The sequence below is a fragment of the Bufo bufo genome, chromosome 2 (genome assembly GCF_905171765.1).
Source record: "Bufo bufo chromosome 2, aBufBuf1.1, whole genome shotgun sequence".
Lineage (NCBI taxonomy): Eukaryota > Metazoa > Chordata > Amphibia > Anura > Bufonidae > Bufo > Bufo bufo.
This window is the reverse complement of record NC_053390.1, coordinates 214684586-214706629: the sequence shown is the minus strand read 5'-3', so window position 1 is coordinate 214706629 and position 22044 is coordinate 214684586. Positions and strand designations below refer to the sequence as shown.

General features: G+C 45.3%; 2 protein-coding genes across 3 annotated transcripts in view; one reads left to right on the top strand and one right to left on the bottom strand.

Annotated features, from left to right (window-relative positions):
- The window catches only part of LOC120988595, a 40837-nt gene extending 27784 nt beyond the window's left edge, over positions 1-13053 (top strand). For both annotated transcript variants that reach the window (XM_040416156.1, XM_040416157.1), the window contains exons 3-4: positions 1784-1917; positions 12193-13053. In XM_040416156.1, the coding sequence (XP_040272090.1) occupies positions 1784-1917; positions 12193-12999 (941 nt within the window). In that variant the 3' untranslated portion in view covers positions 13000-13053. The remainder of the gene's footprint in view (positions 1-1783; positions 1918-12192) is intronic.
- A 1112-nt stretch (positions 13054-14165) lies between these two features.
- LOC120990760 (hydroxycarboxylic acid receptor 2-like) lies at positions 14166-15176 on the bottom strand. Its single transcript, XM_040419662.1, has one exon. The coding sequence runs from the start codon at positions 15093-15095 to the stop codon at positions 14166-14168; it is 930 nt and encodes a 309-aa protein (XP_040275596.1). The 5' UTR covers positions 15096-15176.
- Between the last annotated feature and the right edge of the window lie 6868 nt (positions 15177-22044).

The window sequence follows — 22044 nt, the reverse complement described above, 5'->3', positions numbered from 1 at the left end:
GCATTAGGACAAGCATTCTCGTCCTGCAGTTAAGCCCCCTTCTCCACACACACGCCGTTGCAATCACGATAACGTGTAATTTTTCCCGCACGGTGTACGCAGCAATAACAAAACCCAAAAAGCAGTGACAGAATTGCTGCCTTTCGTTTATCCTACTTCCCAAAAAACGAACTAAAAAGTAATGAAAAAGTTGTATGTACCCCAAAATAGAACCAATGATAATGGCAACTCATCCCCCAGAAAATAAGCCCTCACAGAAAAAAAAAAAAAAAAGGATGGTTCTCAGAAAATGTAATTGTGGGGGTCAAAACGCAACTCGATTCACATACATGCGTGATGGAGTCACAGGGCAACCTGCTGATCTTTATGTTTGTGGGCTGATGAGGTTTGTGTGCCAGGGTTGCTTTTCTGTCCCAGTCCGGCTCTGTTTTGGATCCTTCACTTCAATGGGTCCGAAAATCCGGAGATACGGAAGCACTACGGAGTGCTTTCTGGGGTTCCGTTCCGTGCCTCCGCACCGCAAAAAGATAGAACTTGCTCTATCTTTTTGCGGAACGGACGGATCGCGGACCCATTCAAGTGAATGGGTCTGCGATCCCCATGCGGCTGCCCCACGGACGGTGCGCGTACATTGCTGTAACATGTGCTTTTAATCATCTCCTTGAGCACGTGTTTGGGGCACCATTTGGGGAGTGTATTGGCTACATGCTGAGGGTTAAATTATGCGATGTAAGAAACAGTAACCAATAGATGCTCTTTCTCTAAAGATGACATTCCTTTTAACAGACACGTGTTGATAGACAATCCCCTGTTCTTGTTTCTACTTAAAGGGATATTCCTGTTTCCGCCTTCCATGGCCAAGATGGAAATAACCTGTATAAGTGGAGGCTGGGGTGCCAGAGCTACTGAAACCATCAAGCCTGCTGTGCTCCACCAATTTCATAACTCCAATGAGAGATATCTGACTTCCCCGCCTGATGCTTTCTCAGGTTATTCCCAACTCGTCCATGGAACGTGAGTACCTGAATGACCCCAGCCGTTTTATAAAATCTGTATTGAAGCTGTTCAGTACACAGATCGTGCTGGCGAGTCCTGCGCCTAACCCAGCCCCACCACTGACCGACAACTTTCTTCCTACAGCAATCATTTGGGGTGGGGGGCAGGACCTCATGACAATAAGGACTTATTGGAGCGCTCTGTGTATTGAACAGTAGTTTATGCTGCCCTCATAAAGCTGGTGCTGATTCTCTTTAACTTGACAGTCCTCAGCACAGAGATAGCTAATAGTTGTTTCTATGCCTCAGCTTTGCACGAGGATTAAGGGTGCATTCACATGACCGTATGTATTTTGCAAAACACACATCCACAAAAAATACGGATGACATCCGTGTTGCATCCGTTTTTTTTTTTGTTTTTTTTGCAGGTCAATTGTAATAATGCATATCCTTGTCCATAGAACAGACAAGAATAGGACATGTTCTATCTTTTTTACAGGGCTGAGGAAAAGACATACAGATGCAGACAGCACACGGTGTGCTGTCCATGGTTTTTGCGGCCCCATTGAAATGAATGAGTCTGCATTTGATCCGCAAAAGATGTGGATCAAATGCGGACCAAAAATACAGTTGTGTTAATGGGCCATAAAAGTAGTAATGCAAAGAAGGCAACACTATTCAGATACAGAAAATAGTGATGTTATATGTCACGCGTCTGTTTACCAATAGTGAGAAGGTGTGTGTGTATATATAATATATATATAAAATGTTCTTTTCTTTCTTTTTAGAGTTCAAATTTGAAAAGCTGAGGTTGCCTGGTGGAATGAACAGTCTCTGGTTCTATAGTATTCAGGGGCTTTTTAAAGTGGCTTTTGATTTGTACAGCAGGGAAGAGCAGATGGCGGTCATTGAAAGTCTTCAGGTACCTGTTTTTTTTTTTACTTTTAAGGGCCCATTCAAACAACCATGTGGTTGCTGTGCCAGTGTTGCTGACCGCAAATAGCGGTTCTCTAAACACGGGCACCAGCTGTGTGAACCCTGTATTGTGGTGTGGACCCATTGACTTGAATTGACATGTCCTATCTTTTACCGTATCTTGTGGATCGCAGACCCTTTCAAGTCAATGGGTCCGCATTCACAATGCAGAGTTCACATGCCAGTGCCCATGTATTGCAGACCACTATTTGCAGTCCACAACACAGGAACGCGTTCGACACAAAGGAGTGGCGGGGGCATGCAGCAGCTGGCACTTCAGCCCCAGCAAACTTACTAATGTTATTCCAGGAAAGCGGCAAGAGGCACTAAAAAGACTTAATAAATGACCCCCTGAATCTTCTGTTTTTGAACCCACTACTGGCTTGGGATTGAAGAACTGCATCAAAAAACCTGGCCTAACAAAATGCAGCTTATTGAGACATTAATAAGGCATTTTCAAACAAATACTCCTCAAGGCTGGGGCTACACAATGATCTTATCCACGACACTCATCGCCCAACTGGAGATCACTGTGTAGCAGTGCAGCCATTGAACTGAATGGGGTTGCAGTGCAACTCGCAGGATGTCATGTCCAGGACCCCAGAATTGCAAAAGTAACATCTGGGGTTGCAGTCACAACAACTTGCAAGTTGCGCTGCGATTTCATTCATTTCAATGGCTGCACTGCTGCACGGTGATCTTTGGTCGTGACCAACATTGCCATGTAGGCCCAGTCTAAGAGATTCAAGTAAGAGTACTTGGAGCTCCCGCTATACAGTTTCCAGGACCAGAATTTTGGGGGGACTGCATACTGCACCCTACATTCAGTTGAGAAGGACATTTGAGAAGACCTTTGTGAGGTATATATCAGTAATAATAAGTCAAAGCAACTGAACATGTTGAATTTTCTCTTAAAAGCGTTTTGCTAGTCCTCTGGCTTTCTCAATTCAAATGACTTGTACAAGAAATCTTTGGCATTAAATACTAATGAATCATGCTTCAGTCAGCATAATCTGTTTATCATAATGAACACGAGGTCAAGTATGTAGATTGCATTTGCGTAACTGAAGCTATTAGGTGTGGTTAAACTGCCCAGGAGAGGTGTTAGAGCTGCAATGTGAGTGGCAGACAATAGATGTCGCACCCCTCCACCTCAACTCAAGCTTGGTTTCCCCAATTTAACATAAATAGCGTATTTTATTGCTAGGATATATATAAATAAAAGAGCACAGACGGGGTGGCACTGCTCAGCCTCCTCCACGATCAGACACCCAGGATCAGCCGTGACCGGACTTCAACAACACCTCACTACTGCCGGTGCTCTGCCCACATAGTCCTCTGGATACAAACAAATATGAAGAAAGATCGGGCGGCACTCACCGAAATATGAACTAATTATTCTTTATTCCAATGGTAAAAGCATAAGAGGCGTAGGGCGGACCACACACTGCAGGCAAACACTTGTGGCGACGACCTAGTGTTAGTGGCCTGAGGAAGCGCTGCAGAGCGAAACAGCCGTCTCCACAAGTGTTTGCCTGCAGTGTGTGGTCCGCCCTACGCCTGTTATGCTTTTTACCATTGAAATAAAGAATAATTACTTCACATTTCGGTGAGTGCTGCCCGATCTTTCTTCATATTTGTGTATATCGCAAGGATATGCCCCCATTGTCTTATAGGTACCTGCACCTATATCGAGACCGGAGCCCCACAAGTGAAGAAGGCCACACTGCGCATGTGCAGCCGCTTTCCATTCATTTTCCAAGGGGCCGGTAAAAATAGCCGAGCGCTGGCTCGGCTATTTCCGTCAGCCCCCCTAGAAATAAATGGGAGCGGGAGCCGCACATGCGCGGTACGCTCCCATTCACTTCTATGGGGAGTCGGCCTGATGGTGACCGGACCAGAGTCCTCCAGCCACCACCTTGCAGGGCTCTGTTCTCGATACAGGTGCGGGTCCCAGCGGTGGGACCCGCACCTATAGGACAATAGGGGCATATCCTAGCGATATGCCCCCATTGTCCATGATGAGACAACCCCTTTAAGATGTAGGTACACAGCTGAGTCCTGACTGCAGGTGTTGGCTGTTTTGTGCTGGGCCATATGTTGAAAAACCTAAAATTATAATAACGTTTTAACATTTTAATTTAATCTAGTGTCTGCAAAATCCATGCTAAAATTAAAAAGAAAATTAAATTTCTCCATTTCAATTTTCTTTTCCAACTCCAGCGTGGGTCAGAATGCCAAAAATAAATGTAAAAATAAATAGCCTTTTTCATTTTAAATTTCCGCTGGGACCCGCACCTATAAGACAATAGGGGCATATCCTAGAGATATGCCCCCATTCTCTATGATGAGACAACCCCTTTAAGATGTAGGTACACAGCTGAGTCCTGACTGCAGGTGTTGGCTTTTTTGTGCTGGGCCATATGTTATGGGAGGTAAAACCTGCCAAAATTAAAATGAAATTGAAAAACCTAAAATTATAATTAAAATAGCGTTTTAACATTTTAATTTAATCTAGTGTCTGCAAAATGCATGCCAAAATTAAAAAGAAAATTTAATTTCTCCATTTGAATTTTCTTTTCCAACTCTGGCGTGGGTCATAAGTGCCAAAAATAAATGTAAAAATAAATAGCCTTTTTCATTTAAAATTTCCACTTTGTCAATTAATTCTCCTCTTCCTATAGTCGGTTTTTCTTGTCAAAATCATAAATCAAATGAAAACACCATGTAGAAGCTGAAAATAGTAGATTGAGATTTCAATTTCATCTCTTACAGGCATTTTCCCTTCCAAAAGTCAAATGAAAAAGAAAGCCCATTTGAATTTTTATTTTAACGTTGTACTGACATTCATATTCATTTAAATGAGCAGTAGTGGGCGTGGTGCAGCATGCAAAATGCTGTTATTTAATTCCTGACTGAAAAGACAGTGACTCTGTATGTCTACTAGAGGGCGCTGTGCTTCTCCACATTTCCAACAGCTAACACAGGATCAAGGTTATCATTCCAATAGATGGCTCTGTGACAGTGAAATCTTAGTATTGTGTCGAATGCATAGGATAAGATTATGAGTCTAATAGATGGTGCCCTCTTTTTGAGGAGTGAATTATTCTAGGATTATGATTATATCATCAACTCTGCTGCCCTGTTAACCCCCTAGATGCCGTGGTACGTAATCACCCACAGCATGTGTGGGGTTAATCCGCTCTGCCATACTTGAGTGAGGATGTGGTGGACGTTGTTTCAGAAAAGTGCCAAGAAGCTTAAAAAGTCGCAAATTATGGTACATAATTGTTACGTTTTTTACATCAGTATAGTGGCGTAAAACGATTAATAAATGTCCTCCATTGTGCATTTGTGACCAAAAATCAGGGCGCATGACTTGCAGAAACGCGGAGCATCCTTGACATCACTGTGCTGATTGGTGGGAGAGTTCAGACCCCCATGATCAGTATTCATGGCCTACAATAGTGCTTAGCAACCTTTGGCCAGGGTTATAGCTATAGGCCCTGGGGGTGCAGAGGTAGCAGTTGCTACGGAGCCTGAGGGAGTCCAAAGACTCCTGTGCCGCTTAAGAAGACACCGTTATTATACAAAGTACATGCTGGTCAAGTCACTCCTCTGGCTGAAGAGAAGGGGTTAGGTAAAAAATTTGGCATGGGGGGTAGGTGTTGCCATTTCAATTTTTGCCTCAGGCACCACAAAGGCTATGTGCTTCCCTGCCCCTGGCCACAAAGCACTGAGGTAAGGGGGCCCAAGCGGAACTCTTGCTCCAGGGCCCATGAGCCTTTAGCTACTCCACTGCCTTCGGCACTCCAGCTGCTGTGAAACTACAACTCCCAGCATGCACATTTTCTCATCTGTTCTTGTAACTCCCATAGATGTAAAAGGAGGATTCTGGGAGTCGTAGTTTCAGAACAGTTGGAGCTCCGGAGGTTGCTGATCCCCAACCTACGATATTGATATATGGCAGTGCACAATACAGTTCTGTGGGGTGCAGTCTTCATGTGTGTGAAGTCCTGACAAAAGAACAGGTTAGGGTCCGTCATTTTGTAAATCTACAGCAGTAAAATCCACAGCAAACCATGCCACTGAATTAAAACCGCACCGCAGTCCAATCTGTGCAGTGAATTTTGTTTGTAACATGTGGCTGAGACCCCTTAAAATCATATCCACTTTGCTGGCACTTAAACGCTGTGGACCTACCACCATATACTTGTGTGCAGCAAATCTACAGCATTTATGTCCAGTGTGACATGATGTACCCTAATATTTCCATGTAGCTATAGAGTGGGCCCCAGAATCAGTTCTTCTGGTGGGCCCTAGTCACCCCAGTCCAACAATGACCCCAGGCACCAGGTGAATTCACCTGGTTTCTGGAGCTCCTGCACTCAATTGTATCTGCGTCCACTGGGCGCAAATACAATTGAGCATCTGGCAGCTCCAGCGGAAGAAGGTTCCCTGTCCCTCCATTCTGGGCGCTTGTCTGTGACGTAGATGATGTCATCACATCGCCTGTGACGTTACACCAGAGCAGACCTGCCAGAAGAGGCCTGTCTGCATCGCTGTATGATCATCGTGGGACCCCTCTGGGACAGGTTAGTTGAGACCATCCTTCCCTTTTCTGTCCATGTGCCCGAAAACTGACCCCTGGCCCTAATACTGATCCAAACTGTAATATTGACCCCTTACCCTAATACTGACCCTAACTGTAATAATAACCCTAATCCTAATACAGAACCTAACCATAATACTGACCCTAACCTTATTACTAATCCTAATCCGGACTCCTAACTGTAATACCAACCCTAATAATAACGGTAACCGTAATACTGACCCTATTATTAATCGTAACACTAAGGGCTCATGCACACGACCGTATTTATTTTGCAGTCCGCAAAAAACGGATCTGCTAAAAATACAGATGTCCGTGTGCATTCTGTATTTTGTGGAATGGAACAGCTGGCCCCTAATAGAACAGTCTCGTATCCTTGTCCATAATGCGGACAATAATAGGACATGTTCTATTCTTTTGCTGAACGGACATACGGAAACAGAATGCACATGGATCAACTTCCGTATTTTTTGCGGACCCATTGAATTGAATGGTTCCACATGCGGTCCGCAAAAAAAAAAAACAGAACGGAAACGGGAAGAAAATACGTTCATGTGCATGAGCCTTAAAACTGACCCGAACCTTAATACCGACCAAACCCTGACACTTAGGGGTCATGCACACAAACATATTTTGTTTCCATGTTAGTTCAGTTTTTTTTTTTTTGCTAAACCATTCATTACAACGGGTCCGCAAAAAAACGGAAGTCACTCCCTGTGCATTCCGTTTCCGTATGTCTGTTCTGCAAAAAAATAGAACATGTCCTATTATTTTCCGTATTACGAAAAAGGATAGGACTGTTCTATTAGAGGCCAGCTGTTCCGTTCCACCGTTCCGCAAAATACGGAATTCACACGGACGCAGCGACTTAGAGTTTACAAATGGCAACAAGACTTTTTAGTCTTGTCGCCATTTGCGACTAGACCCGCCGCCGCAGCTCTGCAGTTGAATACAGCAGCGGGACACAGGAGATGATAGTTCTCTGCCCCGCCGCCGATGTTCTTCTCAGCAGCGCAGTGGAGAAGGAGTCTCTCCCTCCCCCTGTGCTGCTGCTGCTGCTGCCGCCGCCATCAATAGGAAAAAAGACAGGGGGAGGAGGGAAGGGGCTGTGGCCACTGCGCCACCAATGAAGATAACTGACCTGTTAATACAAATACAGGAGGCGGGTGCCGGAATCAAATAGCCGGCACCTGACCTCTATGACAGGGAGCTGCGATCCGCTGCAGTTAACCCCTCAGGTGCCGCACTTGAGGGGTTAACTGCAGCGGCTCGCAGCTCCCTGTCATAGAGGTCGGGTGTCGGCTATTGCCTCGTGTATTTGTATTAACAGGTCAGTTATCTTCATTGGTGGCGCAGTGCGCCCCCCCCCCCCCCCCCCCAACACCCAGTATTAAAGTCATTGGTGGTTCAGTGGCAGTTCCGATCGGAGCCCCAGCAGTGTAATCGCGGGGCTCCGATCGGTTACCATGGCAGCCAGGACGCTCCTGAAGCCCTGGCTGCTATAGTAAGCTCCCTGCTGCTGTGTGTGCTATGCACAGGGCAGCAGGGAGAGTGTGAGGTCCTATTCACCCTAATAGAGCTCTATAAGAGTGAATAGGACAAGGGTTCCTGCCCCTAAGGGGGCTAATAGTAAGTAAAATAGTAAGTAAAAAAAAAATATATATATATATATATATATATATATATATAACAATAAATAAATAAACATATTACATAGAGCTACGTCCAAAAAGTCCAAACTATTAAAATATTAAAAAATATCTCCTATGCGGTGAACACCGTAACACAAATAAATAAATAAATAAAAATCATGCGATTCACCATTTTTTTGTCACCTTGTCACCCCAAAAAATAGGATAGGACTGTTCTATTATGGGCCGAACGTTTCATAAAATGCGGAATGCACGCGGCTTTTTTTGGTGTGTTTTTATTTTTTTTCTGCGTGATATTGAGTATCGCAATACTGTTTTTCCGGTGTCGAAAGCGAATCAAAATTTTGGTATCGAAACAACCCTACGCTGATCTGATCGGTGTAGCGTTGTCACGATACCAAAATTTTGATTCGGTTTCGATTTGGCTCCAAAAATTTTCAGTTCAGGAGCCAATGGCTACTAGGTATTTTTTTTTTAGTCTGGAGCACTGGGTTGTCATCCGTATTTTTTGCGGACCACAAAATACATACAGTCATGTGCATGAGCCCTTACCCTAAGGGCCCATGCACACAAATGTATTTTATGGTACGCAAAACACGGATCCACAAAAAATACGGATAACATCTGTGTGACAACCGTATTGCATCAATTTTTTTTTTTTGCGGATCTATTGTAACAATGCCTGTCCTTGTCTGCAACATGGACAAGAATAGGACATAGCTACGCTAAAGCTGCGTTCCTGGCCAAAGGTTGCTGAGCACTATTGTAGGCCATCAATACTTATCATGGGGGTCTGAACTCTCCCACCAATCAGCACAGTGATGCCAAGGATGCTCCGCGTTTCTGCAAGTCATGCGCCCTGATTTTTGGTCACACAGACACAATGGAGGACATTTATTAATCGTTTTATGCCACTATACTGATGTAAAAAAGTATTTTTAAGCTTCTTGCCACTTTTCTGGAGCAACTTCCACCACATCCTCACTCAAGTATGGCAGAGCAGATTAACCTCATAGATGATTAGGCACCACGGCATCTAGGGGGATAACAGGGCAGCAGAGTTGATGATATAATCATAATCCTACTTTAAAATAAAAATTCAAATGGGCTTTCTTTTTCATTTGACTTTTGGCAGGGAAAATGCCTGCAAGAGATGAAATTGAAATCTCAATCTACTATTTTCAGCTTCTACATGGTGTTTTCATTTGATTTATGATTTTGACATGGAAAAACCCACGATACGAAGAGGAGAATTAATTGACAAAGTGGAAACACTTGCTGCCTTAGTGTTTTGTGAGGTAGTTTGTCAGTCAGCTAAGTTTGTCTATCAGCTTCTCTCTGCCAATCCAAATCTCAGAGATTAACTTCGGCAACGTTATTGGCAAAGAGATCGCAACTTACAAAGTTCCTTCTATATGTCCTTTTCAGTTGGCAAGTTTAGTTACCAGCCTCCAACGCTTTATACACAAGTATATATCACACATTGCTTCTTTACGACTGCATTAGGCTACTTTCACACTAGTGTTAATATTTTCCGGTATTGAGATCCATCATAGAGTCTCAATACCGGAAAAAAATGCTTCCGTTTTGTCCCCATTCATTGTCAATGGGGACAAAATGTAACTGAACAGAACGGAATGCTCCAAAATGCATTCCGTTCCGTTCTCATACCGGAGAGCAAACTGCAGCATGCTGCGGTTTGCTTTCCGTCCTGGGATGCAGAGCAAGACGGATCCGTCATGACCCACAATGCAAGTCAATGGGGACGGATCAGTTTTCTCTGACACTATCTGACTGATCTGTCTTGGCTATGTTAAAGATAATACAACCGGATCCGTTCATAACAAATGCAGACTGTTGTATTATCAGTAACGGAAGAGTTTTTGCTAATCCATGACGGATCCAGCAAAAACGCTAGTGTGAAAGTAGCCTTAAGAGGTTGACAACAAGTCTGTAAATTGCAGCCATTTCTTCATTAAGTGTGTGTGTTCAATGGGGCAGAGTTTGCAATTGCAGGTACAGTCCATCCACTAGATCATTTTCAAATGTCTTATGCTGCATATTGTGGGGTTTCGCTCTGGTAGATAGGGTACGTGGATGCAGTACAGAGGCAAAAGACAAGTTCTTAACGCAAAACTTCAGTGTTTATTCACACGAGGCAAATGCACAAAACAGTGTGTTACTGTGCAGTCTTGGTGTTTACTTAGCACACAATGGAAAGTACATCTATGTGTTACTTCACACAAATTGGAAAGTTTATGTAAGACAAGTCAGTTTTACCTCCAGCAGTCCACGGCAGGCTTTAGGGGGCCTGTTTCCTTGGCCCATGGGTCTCAGCCCTCCAACCTGGCACCAAGCCTCAGATCCCAACACAGAGATCCTGCTGCTGAGCCCAGCTGCCTATTTAAGGACAGCCAGGTGCTGCCAAAAACCCGAACCGGCAATTAAAATCCAGTCCGGTATTTGACCCCACCTGGCTGCAAATCAGCCCAGCAGCACACGCTGGGAGGAAAATACCTGTTTTCCCAGACAATTCCCCTCACTGTGTCACAATATACATGCAGAGATCGAACACACAATTGTCTGAAAGGAAGCGTTCCTGCCTGATAACTGCCTGCTCATTAGTGTAGGTGAAGTGATGCATTTACATCACCTCCACAGTATAAGGACGAGGGGTGTCTACTGCTGTCGCTTGTCCTCATACAGCTACAATGTTTTTAGGCAGCAAAGTGCTGTTTATACAGCACGATCTGCTGCCCAGAAACGATAATTTAGGTGTCCACATGAACTATTGTTTCACCTGATGAAAAGGCATTTCACTTGTTCTTCAGGTGATCTGCTGCACCTTTGGATGGGCAGACTATTGGGAACAAGCAGTTGTAAGAACATTTATCCCCGATAATCTGGCAGTGCAAACCTGCCTTTACAATCCTTTTAAGGCCTCATGCACACGACCGTTTTTTTTTGCGGTCCGCAAAAACGGGTTCCGTAGTTCCGTGATCCGTTTTTTCTTCCGTGGGTCTGCCTTGATTTTTGGAGGATCCACGGACATGAAGGAAAAAGTCGTTTTGGTGTCCGCCTGGCCGTGCGGAGCCAAACGGATCCGTCCTGACTTGCAATGCAAGTCAATGGGGATGGATCCGTTTGACGTTGACACAATATGATGCAATTGCAAACGGATCCGTCCCCCATTGACTTTCAATGTAAAGTCAGGAGTCCCTATTATACCATCGGATCAGAGTTTTCTCCAATCCGATGGTATATTTTAACTTGAAGCGTCCCCATCACCATGGGAACGCCTCTATGTTAAAATATACCATCGGATTTGAGTTATATCGTGAAAACTCAGATCCGACAGTATATTCTAACACAGAGGCGTTCCCATGGTGATAGGGACGCTTTAAGTTAGAATATACTGTGTACATGACTGCCCCCTGCTGCCTGGCAGCACCCGATCTCTTACAGGGGGCTTTGATCCGCACAATTAACCCCTCAGGTGCCGCACCTGAGGGGTTAATTGTGCGTATCATAGCCCCCTGTAAGAGATCAGGTCCTGCCAGGCAGGAGGGGGCAGACCCCCCCTCCCTCCCCAGTTTTAAATTCATTGGTGGCCAGTGCGGCCCCCCCTCCCTCCCTCCCCTGTATTTAACTCATTGGTGGCCAGTGCGGCCCCCCTCCCTCCCCTGTATTTAACTCATTGGTGGCCAGTGCGGCCCCCCTCCCTCCCCTGTATTTAACTCATTGGTGGCCTAAGGTAGGAGACATATGTTATCTATCATATCACATTTAGAATCTGCTAGTGACACAAAGAGGCTTTATGTGTTTCTACATGCAAGTAGGTGGTCACATTTATTCCCGTCATCCCTGATCATAAGTCAGTTACTTATTTATTATTACAGTTTGCATACTTTTATTATACATCAGAAACCAATATTTGCCTGTATGTTCTTGTTACTAGGAGCTGTGGAAATCCCGCCTTAAAGATGAGCCTCTAGACAAATTTTACAATCTAAGTATCTGCTTGGAAAGCAACAAATGTGTGATCCCCCAGGCTGAGGAACCACAGATGTATGAAAAATTATCAGTCTCTTCTTCCCAACAAATCAGCGGGATTCCTAGAGTTCCCCTCAGTCTTTCAGAGCACAACTACTGCATGACCACTCAAGATGGATCTAGTGGGTGTCTCTCACACGATACAGCTGGCCATGACTTAATTATCCAGAAGCTCAAATATCTGGTGGGTTTATGTTCCAGTTCACTGATTGACCTGGAGAATCAGCTGCTGAAGACCACTGTGGCTTTGTTGGATGTTGTAGGACAAGTATACAGTGGACATAACTACTTGGATAAGATAATTAATAGCATTATGGATCTTCTAGAAGCCGTAAGTCACGTACAAGACAAGGACAATCCAAGGAAGGAGGCCTCCAATATGTATGACAACCCGTTGTTGTTTGAGGTTAGCAGTTGGTTAGGCAACCGATTCTATAGTGAGAACGATCACATCAGTCAGCAGGTAGAGACCTTTAAGAGGAAACATATTGACCGCATTTCAGATTTGCCTCCTGCTGAAGAGTTGGTTGCTGCTTTATTTCCCAATGCCATGAAAGTTCTGTTACTCAAATGGATGGGACTGTTTGATGATGCATCAGTATCCAAACTGCAGAGTGAATATCCAATTTTACTTCTTATCTTGGAATTTGCAAATCACAACCTTATCACAGGAGTGTCTCATGTTCTCTACTCATCCTTAATCTGTAAATAGTGTGTTCCGTATTCCTGTCCCACACTACATTGTCATGCAGTTTGGTATGGTGAACACCCAATTAAAGTAGATATCATTTATTTTAATTAAAGGGATCGTATCATCAGAAAATTACTTTATTCTTAATATCAGATTCTTAAGCATATTACTTTCGGTGATAGCACAGCACGCGCTCTCTCTAGCAGTCCAATTGAATTGAATGGAGCATCAGCGAAAATGCACAAATGCTGCTCCATTCAAATAGCGGAACATGGGACCCCCACCAGTCAGACACATTCCACAAAGTATTGTTTGTGGGAAAACACCTTTAATGAGGTTGTTCTTCTTCAAGGACCTTTCTGCTAACCCCCCCCCCCCACAAGTGACCAGACCTGCAGAGAGAACCATACTTACCTGTTCCCCGCTGCTGGGTTCTGGCTCCTTCAGTCCTCCTGCTGCAGCTGCCTTGCTTCGGTACTGGGTCACATGGCTGCTGCAGACAATAACTGACCGCAGCATGGTCATGTAATGCATGGGGAACATGTCACCGCTGTGACCAGTCATTAGCTGCAGCAGCCTTTTGACCCATGTCAAACATGTTGACAGGCGGGGACTGCAGCGAGGCAGCCGCAGCGGGGATCAAGTAAGTATGCTTCCTTCCACATATTCGGCCCCGTGAGGGGTCTGGCAGAAAGGACCCCACGAAGATGAACCACCCCTTTAAAGGTATTTTCACATGTGGCATAAACACTTTCTGTGTGGCAGAGTTTCACAGTACCAGCAAAGCTGATGTGAGTTTTAGAAATCTCACCCACATGCTGCAAAAAATATGATCTGTGGTGCTGGTATTAAATCCATATCCTTAATTTATGCTGCAGATACCCACTGCGGATTTCACCCTTTGCAATGCATAAGGTGAAATCCACGGCAAAAAAACCTGGAACAAATCTGCAGCAGGAATTCCACCCCTTGTGGGGTATTTTGGTTACAGCAGCTATAAGACTTCATGAAGAATGAGAGTTATAAAAAGAAAAAGACCACTCCACCCATTACACTGCAAATGGAAGATGTTTTTTTCATGGTAAGTTTCACTATGCTATCGATAGCCAGAACGGCTTGTCTCAGCAAATCTGGTAACATCTCTACACTTGTATCCTATACCTTTTTCTGTGCACAGACGGATAAACCTACTGTGCCTCACTTTCCCTGAACAGATTTTCTTTACACAGGCATGGTAATAACTTATGTGAAGATGGGCTTGAAAAATAATATAATGCAGGATTGAGCACACTGTAGAGGTAAGTAAGGCAAATGGTAAGATAGAATCCAAGGTTTGCATCTCGGAAGTGTGCACAGTCCTCATACTTCATGGTCTTTAGTACCCAGATGGCAACTCTGATAGAAGCACTGGGCAGGTAACACACAACGAATATGGCTGCGATTAATATCAGGAACCTCATGGCTCTGCCTACCTTTCCATTTGTATCAATGGCATTGTCCTTTAAGTGAAAAGCAATGCGGATTGTGCAGTATGAAATAGTTAGCAGGGACAGAGAAGACAATGATATATAGAATGCATCCTGCCAGGACGTTGGGGACTGTGGGCATATATTAAAGCTTTCACACTGTGTTGTGTTGTGCAAGTAGAAAAAGTGTGGACTGGTTAGTATGTAGGAATGCAGTGTGAACATAGATACCCACAGGGCAATGCAGATACAGGTCGCCTGCTTTACCGTAATATTATTCACTTTGTGGAATGGGAAAAGGATCCGACAATAGCGAGTGAGTGCAATGAGTGATAAGAAAATCATGCCGGCAGCTCTGGCAGCAGCAAGGATGTATAGCAATAATCTGCATGGGATATCTCCATAGATCCAGTTTTCTTGACGGATGTAATAGTCTGCACGGAACAGCACACATAAAAGAACCACAAAGTCTGCCAAAGTTAGGCTCAACAGATACACTGAGTTTGGTTTCCAAGACTTCACCTCTAAGCAAATCATCCAGAGCCCAAGAGAATTGCAAATTATGCCAAAAATGACCACCAAGAGAAGGATGGGAGGAAGAGCAGAGTCCAGGATGTGTTCCACGAAAGCACAGCAGCTGCTATTCATCATGTAGGTGGGTGTTCAGCTCCCTTCAAATGATATATCTGGAAACCAAGAACGTCTTCTATACAGCATCTGAGTGAAGGTTGACCTTTCACAGAGAACGTAGGGAAGCTGCATCACTTATATATCCATTGAGGTTTTGTGATGTGTAGGACATAAGATGGAAATGTTAATCTTTTCCTATTCTTCTTGCGTGCTGTGGCTAAATGTAGATTCATGTCCATGTAAAACACTAGTGGTATCTTTTTGCATTTTTTACACACACCATCTCCGTACAGTCAATTACATGAGCACCGGTAGAATAACAGATATTCTTTGTAAGGTTGGCACACTATCAAATACATCAATCTGAATCACAAAGAAAACATTTAGGTGTTAAAACTACACAAGAAAACAATTTCCAATTTTTAAAAAATGGACTAGAAGTGAAAAATGTACAGTGCATAAAACTGACCATTTCAGGCACAAACTTCTGTCCAGATCACTATCCCCAATAGCACACCCATGGTGTAATGACCGACGTCACGCACAGGGAGGAAAACAGGGAGAGCCCTGCCCAAGGGAGAGGGAAAGGTGGTGACCCCTAACTCACCTTGCGGCTGGCACCTGACTGCCCTGACGTCCCTAGACGGGTTCCTCACCCGTGCGACGATCACGTGCCTAAACCCTGGCTTTCCCTAATATGAGCCCTGGATAGTGAACAGGCCCGTGGGATCGCTAGTCCACACCACTATCACTAAGAGGGAAACACCAGGGAGAGGACAGACAAAACATACAAACACATACACCCAGGTGGGCGACCACAATAAACCAAAAAGGTCCAACAGGGATCTGGAGGGTAGCGTACTGGACCAACTACCAGCGAACGCAGCAACACAGCTCCAGAAGGTCAGAATAGATGTCCAGGCAGGAAGCTCTATCTCTGGCAACCAGAGAAGTGTGAGAGAGAAATATAAGGAGGTCTGGGAGTGCTGGACAAGGAACAGCTGAGGAGAAGGAGCTACGGATCCCTGAGTGAGCCAAAAGGGTTTGCTAAGCAAACCCAGAAAGCTACCATAAGGAAAACAGCCCTATCTTAAATAGAGCGTGCAGCCAACCGCTGCGACTTCCTGACCCCGGGTATAACGGAGTCCGGCGTGGTCCTCGACACCCTCGTGACAGTACCCCCCTCTCTACGAGGGGCCTCCGGACACTCAGGACCAGGTCTCTCAGGATGAGAGGCATGAAAAACCCGAACTAACCTGTCGGCGTTTACCTCAGACGCAGGAACCCACATTCGTAACCTCTCCAATGCACCAGATATTGAAGAGAGCGGCGGACCCGACGAGAATTAACAATTTTGGATATCTGAAATTCTAGGTTACCATCCACGACAACAGGAGGGGGTGGCAGCGGTGATGGTTCTAGAGGTGGAACATATTTTTTGAGTAACGACTTATGAAAAACATTATGAATTTTAAAAGTCTGAGGTAACTCCAGGCGAAAAGCCACGGGGTTGATGATGGCTACAATTTTGTAAGGGCCAATAAACCTAGGACCCAGTTTCCAAGAGGGAACCTTCAATTTAATATTACTAGTAGACAACCACACATAGTCATTCACTCCTAGGTCCGGACCTGGCGACCGTCTCTTATCAGCCATGCATTTGTATTTACCTCCCATATTTTTCAAGTTAGCTTGCACCTTCTGCCATACCGATGAAAGAGATGACGAAAACCGTTCCTCTTCGGGAACCCCAGAAGACCCCCCCTCTTTGAAAGTACAGAATTGGGGATGAAAACCATATGCACCAAGAAATGGTGTCTTGCCAGTGGATTCCTGACGACGATTATTTATGGCAAACTCAGCTAACGGTAAATATGATGACCACAACTCTTGGTTTTCAGACACAAAACATCTTAGATATGTCTCAAGGTTTTGGTTGGTACGCTCAGTCTGTCCATTCGACTGAGGATGGAAAGCAGAGGAAAAGGACAAGTGTACCCCCAAACGGGAACAAAAAGCTTTCCAAAATTTAGAAATAAACTGGGTACCCCGATCCGAAACAACATCGGAGGGGACCCCGTGAAGCTTCACGATTTCACTGACGAATACCTGAGCCAGAGTCTTAGCATTAGGTAGTGCGGGTAACGCAATGAAGTGTACCATTTTGCTAAACCTGTCCACTACTACCAAAATAACTGTTTTACCCGCAGACAAAGGTAAGTCAGTGATAAAATCCATTGACAGATGTGTCCACGGTCTATTGGGAATGACGAGTGGTAATAGAGACCCTGCAGGACGTGTATGTGAAACTTTTGCGCGCGCACAGGTAGAACAAGAAGACACAAAATCCAATACATCCTGACGCAACCTTGGCCACCAAAAACGACGAGACAATAGTTCCAAGGTTGCTTTACTACCCGGGTGCCCAGCAAGTGCCGAATTATGATGTTCCTTTAATAATTCGAAACGTAAGTTCAACGGTACAAACAATTTCTCTGAGGGGCAAGAGACCGGGGCGTCCCCCTGGGCCTCTAACACCTTCCCCTCCAAAACAGAGTGTACCGCAGAAACAACCACTCCTCTTTGAAGAATGGGTACCGGATCACTCACATTACCCCCTCCAGGGAAACAACGAGATAGTGCATCAGCCTTGGTGTTCTTTGCCCCAGGACGATAGGTAATCACAAAGTTAAACCTGGTAAAAAATAGCGACCACCTAGCCTGTCTAGGGGTGAGACGCTTAGCTGATTCGAGGTACAGAAGATTTTTGTGGTCCGTAATCACAGTGACGGGGTGGACTGCCCCCTCTAAGAAATGACGCCACTCCTCAAACGCAAGTTTAATAGCTAATAGTTCCCTATTGCCAATATCGTAGTTCTTTTCTGCTGCAGATAGTTTTTTAGAAAAGAAAGCACAAGGACGCCATTTGCCAGGAGACGGACCCTGAGACAGCACCGCCCCCACTCCCACCTCTGACGCATCGACTTCAACAATAAAAGGCTGAGAGACATCAGGTTGGACCAGTACAGGTGCTGAGGTAAACCTCTCTTTTAGAGAGGAAAAAGCAACTTTAGCGGCGTCAGACCATTTAGAAAAATCAGTCCCCTTCCTAGTCATGTCAGTAAGCGGTTTTACAATAAGTGAATAATTTTTAATGAATTTCCTATAGAAATTCGCGAAGCCCAAGAACCGTTGTAGTGCTTTGAGGTTCTCAGGAAGATCCCAATCTAAAATTGCCTGGACCTTCCTAGGATCCATACGGAAACCTGACGCAGATAAAAAATAACCCAGGAATTGTATCTCCTGAACGGCGAAGACACATTTTTCAATTTTAGCATATAATTCATTCGTCCGTAGGACCTGCAGTACTTGTCTGACATGCACCTCATGTGTTTTCAGATCAGACGAATAAATTAAAATATCATCTAGGTATATTACCACAAACCTGCCGATTAGATGACTAAAAATGTCATTAACGAAATGTTGAAAGACGGCAGGAGCATTGGTCAGACCGAAAGGCATAACTAGATTTTCATAATGCCCCTCAGGGGTGTTAAACGCTGTCTTCCACTCATCCCCCTCCTTAATACGAATCAGATTGTAGGCACCCCTAAGATCAAGTTTGGAGAACCACCTAGCACCCGCAATCTGATTAAACAGGTCAGGAATGAGAGGAAGAGGGTATGGGTCTCGGATGGTTATCTGATTTAATTCGCGAAAATCTAAGCAAGGACGCAGGCCCCCATCTTTCTTTTTAACGAAGAAAAACCCTGCAGCCACGGGTGAAGAAGAGGGTCTGATGTGTCCCTTAGCCAAGCTCTCGGAGATATAATCTTTCATGGCTTGTCTCTCTGGACCCGAAAGATTATATAACCTGGTCTTGGGTAATTTTGCGCCGGGAATAAGGTTAACCGGGCAATCATAAGGACGATGAGGTGGTAACTTCTGACAAGCCTTTTCAGAAAAAACATCCTCAAAGTCCGAAATAAATGTAGGTAGGGTAGTTATGGAGGCGACTAAGCAATTGCTATTTAAGCAATTTTCTCTGCACTGCTCACTCCACTCCAATATCTCCCTGGCCTGCCAATCCACCACTGGATTGTGCGCTACCAACCAGGGAAGACCCAGCACTACCGGAGTGGGAAGCCCCTCCAGAACATAACCTGAAAGCATCTTGTTATGGTGGTCCCCTACCCGAAGGTGTAAATTATGAACAATGTGCGTGAGGTTTCTCTGAGACAGGGGAGCAGAATCAATAGCGAATATGGGAATGGGTCTCTGTAAAGTACAGAGAGACAAACCCAAAGTGCGGGCAAAATGGGCATCTATCAAATTTACCCCTGCTCCACTGTCTAGAAAGAAAGAAATAGTCTCCGTCTTATCACCAAAAATAATAACCGCTGGCAACACAAATTGCGATGTACGTATGGAGGAAACGTATACCCCCCGGCTGACATCCTCCACACAGCCTGGGGTTAGTAGTTTTTCCGACGGTCTTTTGTTTCTGAGGAAAGAAGGACAGACATTAATGAAATGACCCCTCTCCCCACAAAAAAAACAAACCTCACGCCTACGGCGAGCCTCAGGAGGACGGGCCTGACGAGTAGTTCCTCCTAGCTGCATAGGCTCGTCTAAGTCTGTACAGACTAACTGCTGCTTGGGAGGGGTTACCAATTGCTCCGGTTTTTTCAACCTGGCCCTAAGGCGTCTATCTATCTTTTCAACCTGACCCTAAGGCGTCTATCAAGGGAAAAGGGGGTCTCATATAATGCAAGCGCATCCTTAACCCTTTCGGATAACCCAGAGCAGAACTGACTCCTGAAAGCCGGGTCGTTCCATTGGGTATCCGTAGCCCACCTACGGAATTCAGAGCAATACTCCTCTACCGGCCGCTCTCCTTGTAAGAGTCTCCGTAATCTTGATTCAGCCAGGGCGACTCGGTCAGGGTCATCATATATGAGACCCAAGGCCCCGAAAAACTCATCCACTGACCGAAGAGCCTGGGAATCAGTAGGTAAAGAGAACGCCCAGGACTGCGGATCCCCCTGCAGCAGGGAAATAACAACCCCCACCCGCTGATCTTCATTACCAGAGGAGTAAGGGCGCAGTTTAAAATATAACTTACAGGCCTCACGGAATGTCAAAAACTTGTCCCTTCCCCCAGAAAATCTGTCAGGGAGAGGGACCTTGGGTTCCGCAACAACCTGGTTACCAGTAGCAACCGCTGGGCTTGCAGTCAGTTGTAATTGCTGCTGTTGCTGGAGGACCGACGCCTTCAATCCTGCCACCTCCAAAGACAGGCCATGAAATTGTTTGGACAGAGCAGCAATTTGATCCATACTGGATTCTAAGTAGGTAAAAAAAAAAAATTATTTTTTTTTACCTACACAAAATAATGGCCAGAGATAATGTAATGACCGACGTCACGCACAGGGAGGAAAACAGGGAGAGCCCTGCCCAAGGGAGAGGGAAAGGTGGTGACCCCTAACTCACCTTGCGGCTGGCACCTGACTGCCCTGACGTCCCTAGACGGGTTCCTCACCCGTGCGACGATCACGTGCCTAAACCCTGGATTTCCCTAATATGAGCCCTGGATAGTGAACAGGCCCGTGGGATCGCTAGTCCACACCACTATCACTAGGAGGGAAACACCAGGGAGAGGACAGACAAAACATACAAACACATACACCCAGGTGGGCGACCACAATAAACCAAAAAGGTCCAACAGGGATCTGGAGGGTAGCGTACTGGACCAACTACCAGCGAACGCAGCAACACAGCTCCAGAAGGTCAGAATAGATGTCCAGGCAGGAAGCTCTATCTCTGGCAACCAGAGAAGTGTGAGAGAGAAATATAAGGAGGTCTGGGAGTGCTGGACAAGGAACAGCTGAGGAGAAGGAGCTACGGATCCCTGAGTGAGCCAAAAGGGTTTGCTAAGCAAACCCAGAAAGCTACCATAAGGAAAACAGCCCTATCTTAAATAGAGCGTGCAGCCAACCGCTGCGACTTCCTGACCCCGGGTATAACGGAGTCCGGCGTGGTCCTCGACACCCTCGTGACACATGGAGCCTTAATTCAGCCATACACTTGAGATAATTGGTGGCCAACAGTTCTTCTCAGTCTGCTGTACACATGCATGCTCGACTTGGCTGGATATGTTTGTATTCTCAGGAGGAAGTCGCTGCCATATCCCTCTGGCAGCTTATCTCCCTCAAGACAAAACAATCGGGCAGTTAAAATCCAATGAGCCTGATTCTTATTTCCCCCGACATCTGCTAGGGGAGAGTTGGAAAGCCCTGCCGAAATTGTCAGGTTAGACCTATAAACGGCTAATGTGTAATGCCAGCTTTAGGGTTCTTCTACTGCACCTCATGATGCTGGTAGTGGCTCATTAGAACCTGGGCTCATTGGCGTTTCAACTGGTACTGTAGTAGACAAGTCTAGGCCTGGGGTAAAGCAGGCATAATAGGATTGAAATTCAGTAAAGACAGAAACATGTTCTTACTTTACTATTTCACTTACTATTTTTTTCTCCTCTGGGTCCCGAGGTAATCATCCGACCCTGAGGAGAAGACAGAAGCGGTTTTTTACCACTTCTTTCTTCTCCGCTTACTCTCGAAGACCCTACGATCACGTGAGGTGTCTCGGGGCAGAGCTGATGGGTCTTAGCAGACGCTGATCAGCTCTGCAGGTGTAAAAAGGGTTAAGAGGCACAAAAATTGGCTTGCCTTGATCAATGGCAAACCAAGCTACATGACTGCTGACTCCCCCCATCTGCTGCAGTCAGTGCCAGGCTGATACATGCCTTCTTTTAGGGCTCATGCACACGAACATGTGCCGCCCATGTCGTGCATTGGGGACTGCAAATTGTCCTTTCGCTCCGTATCTTCCGGATTGCGGACCAATTCAAGTGAATGGGTCCACATCCGTGAAACAGTGTGCACACGGCTGGTTCTCATATACTGTGGAT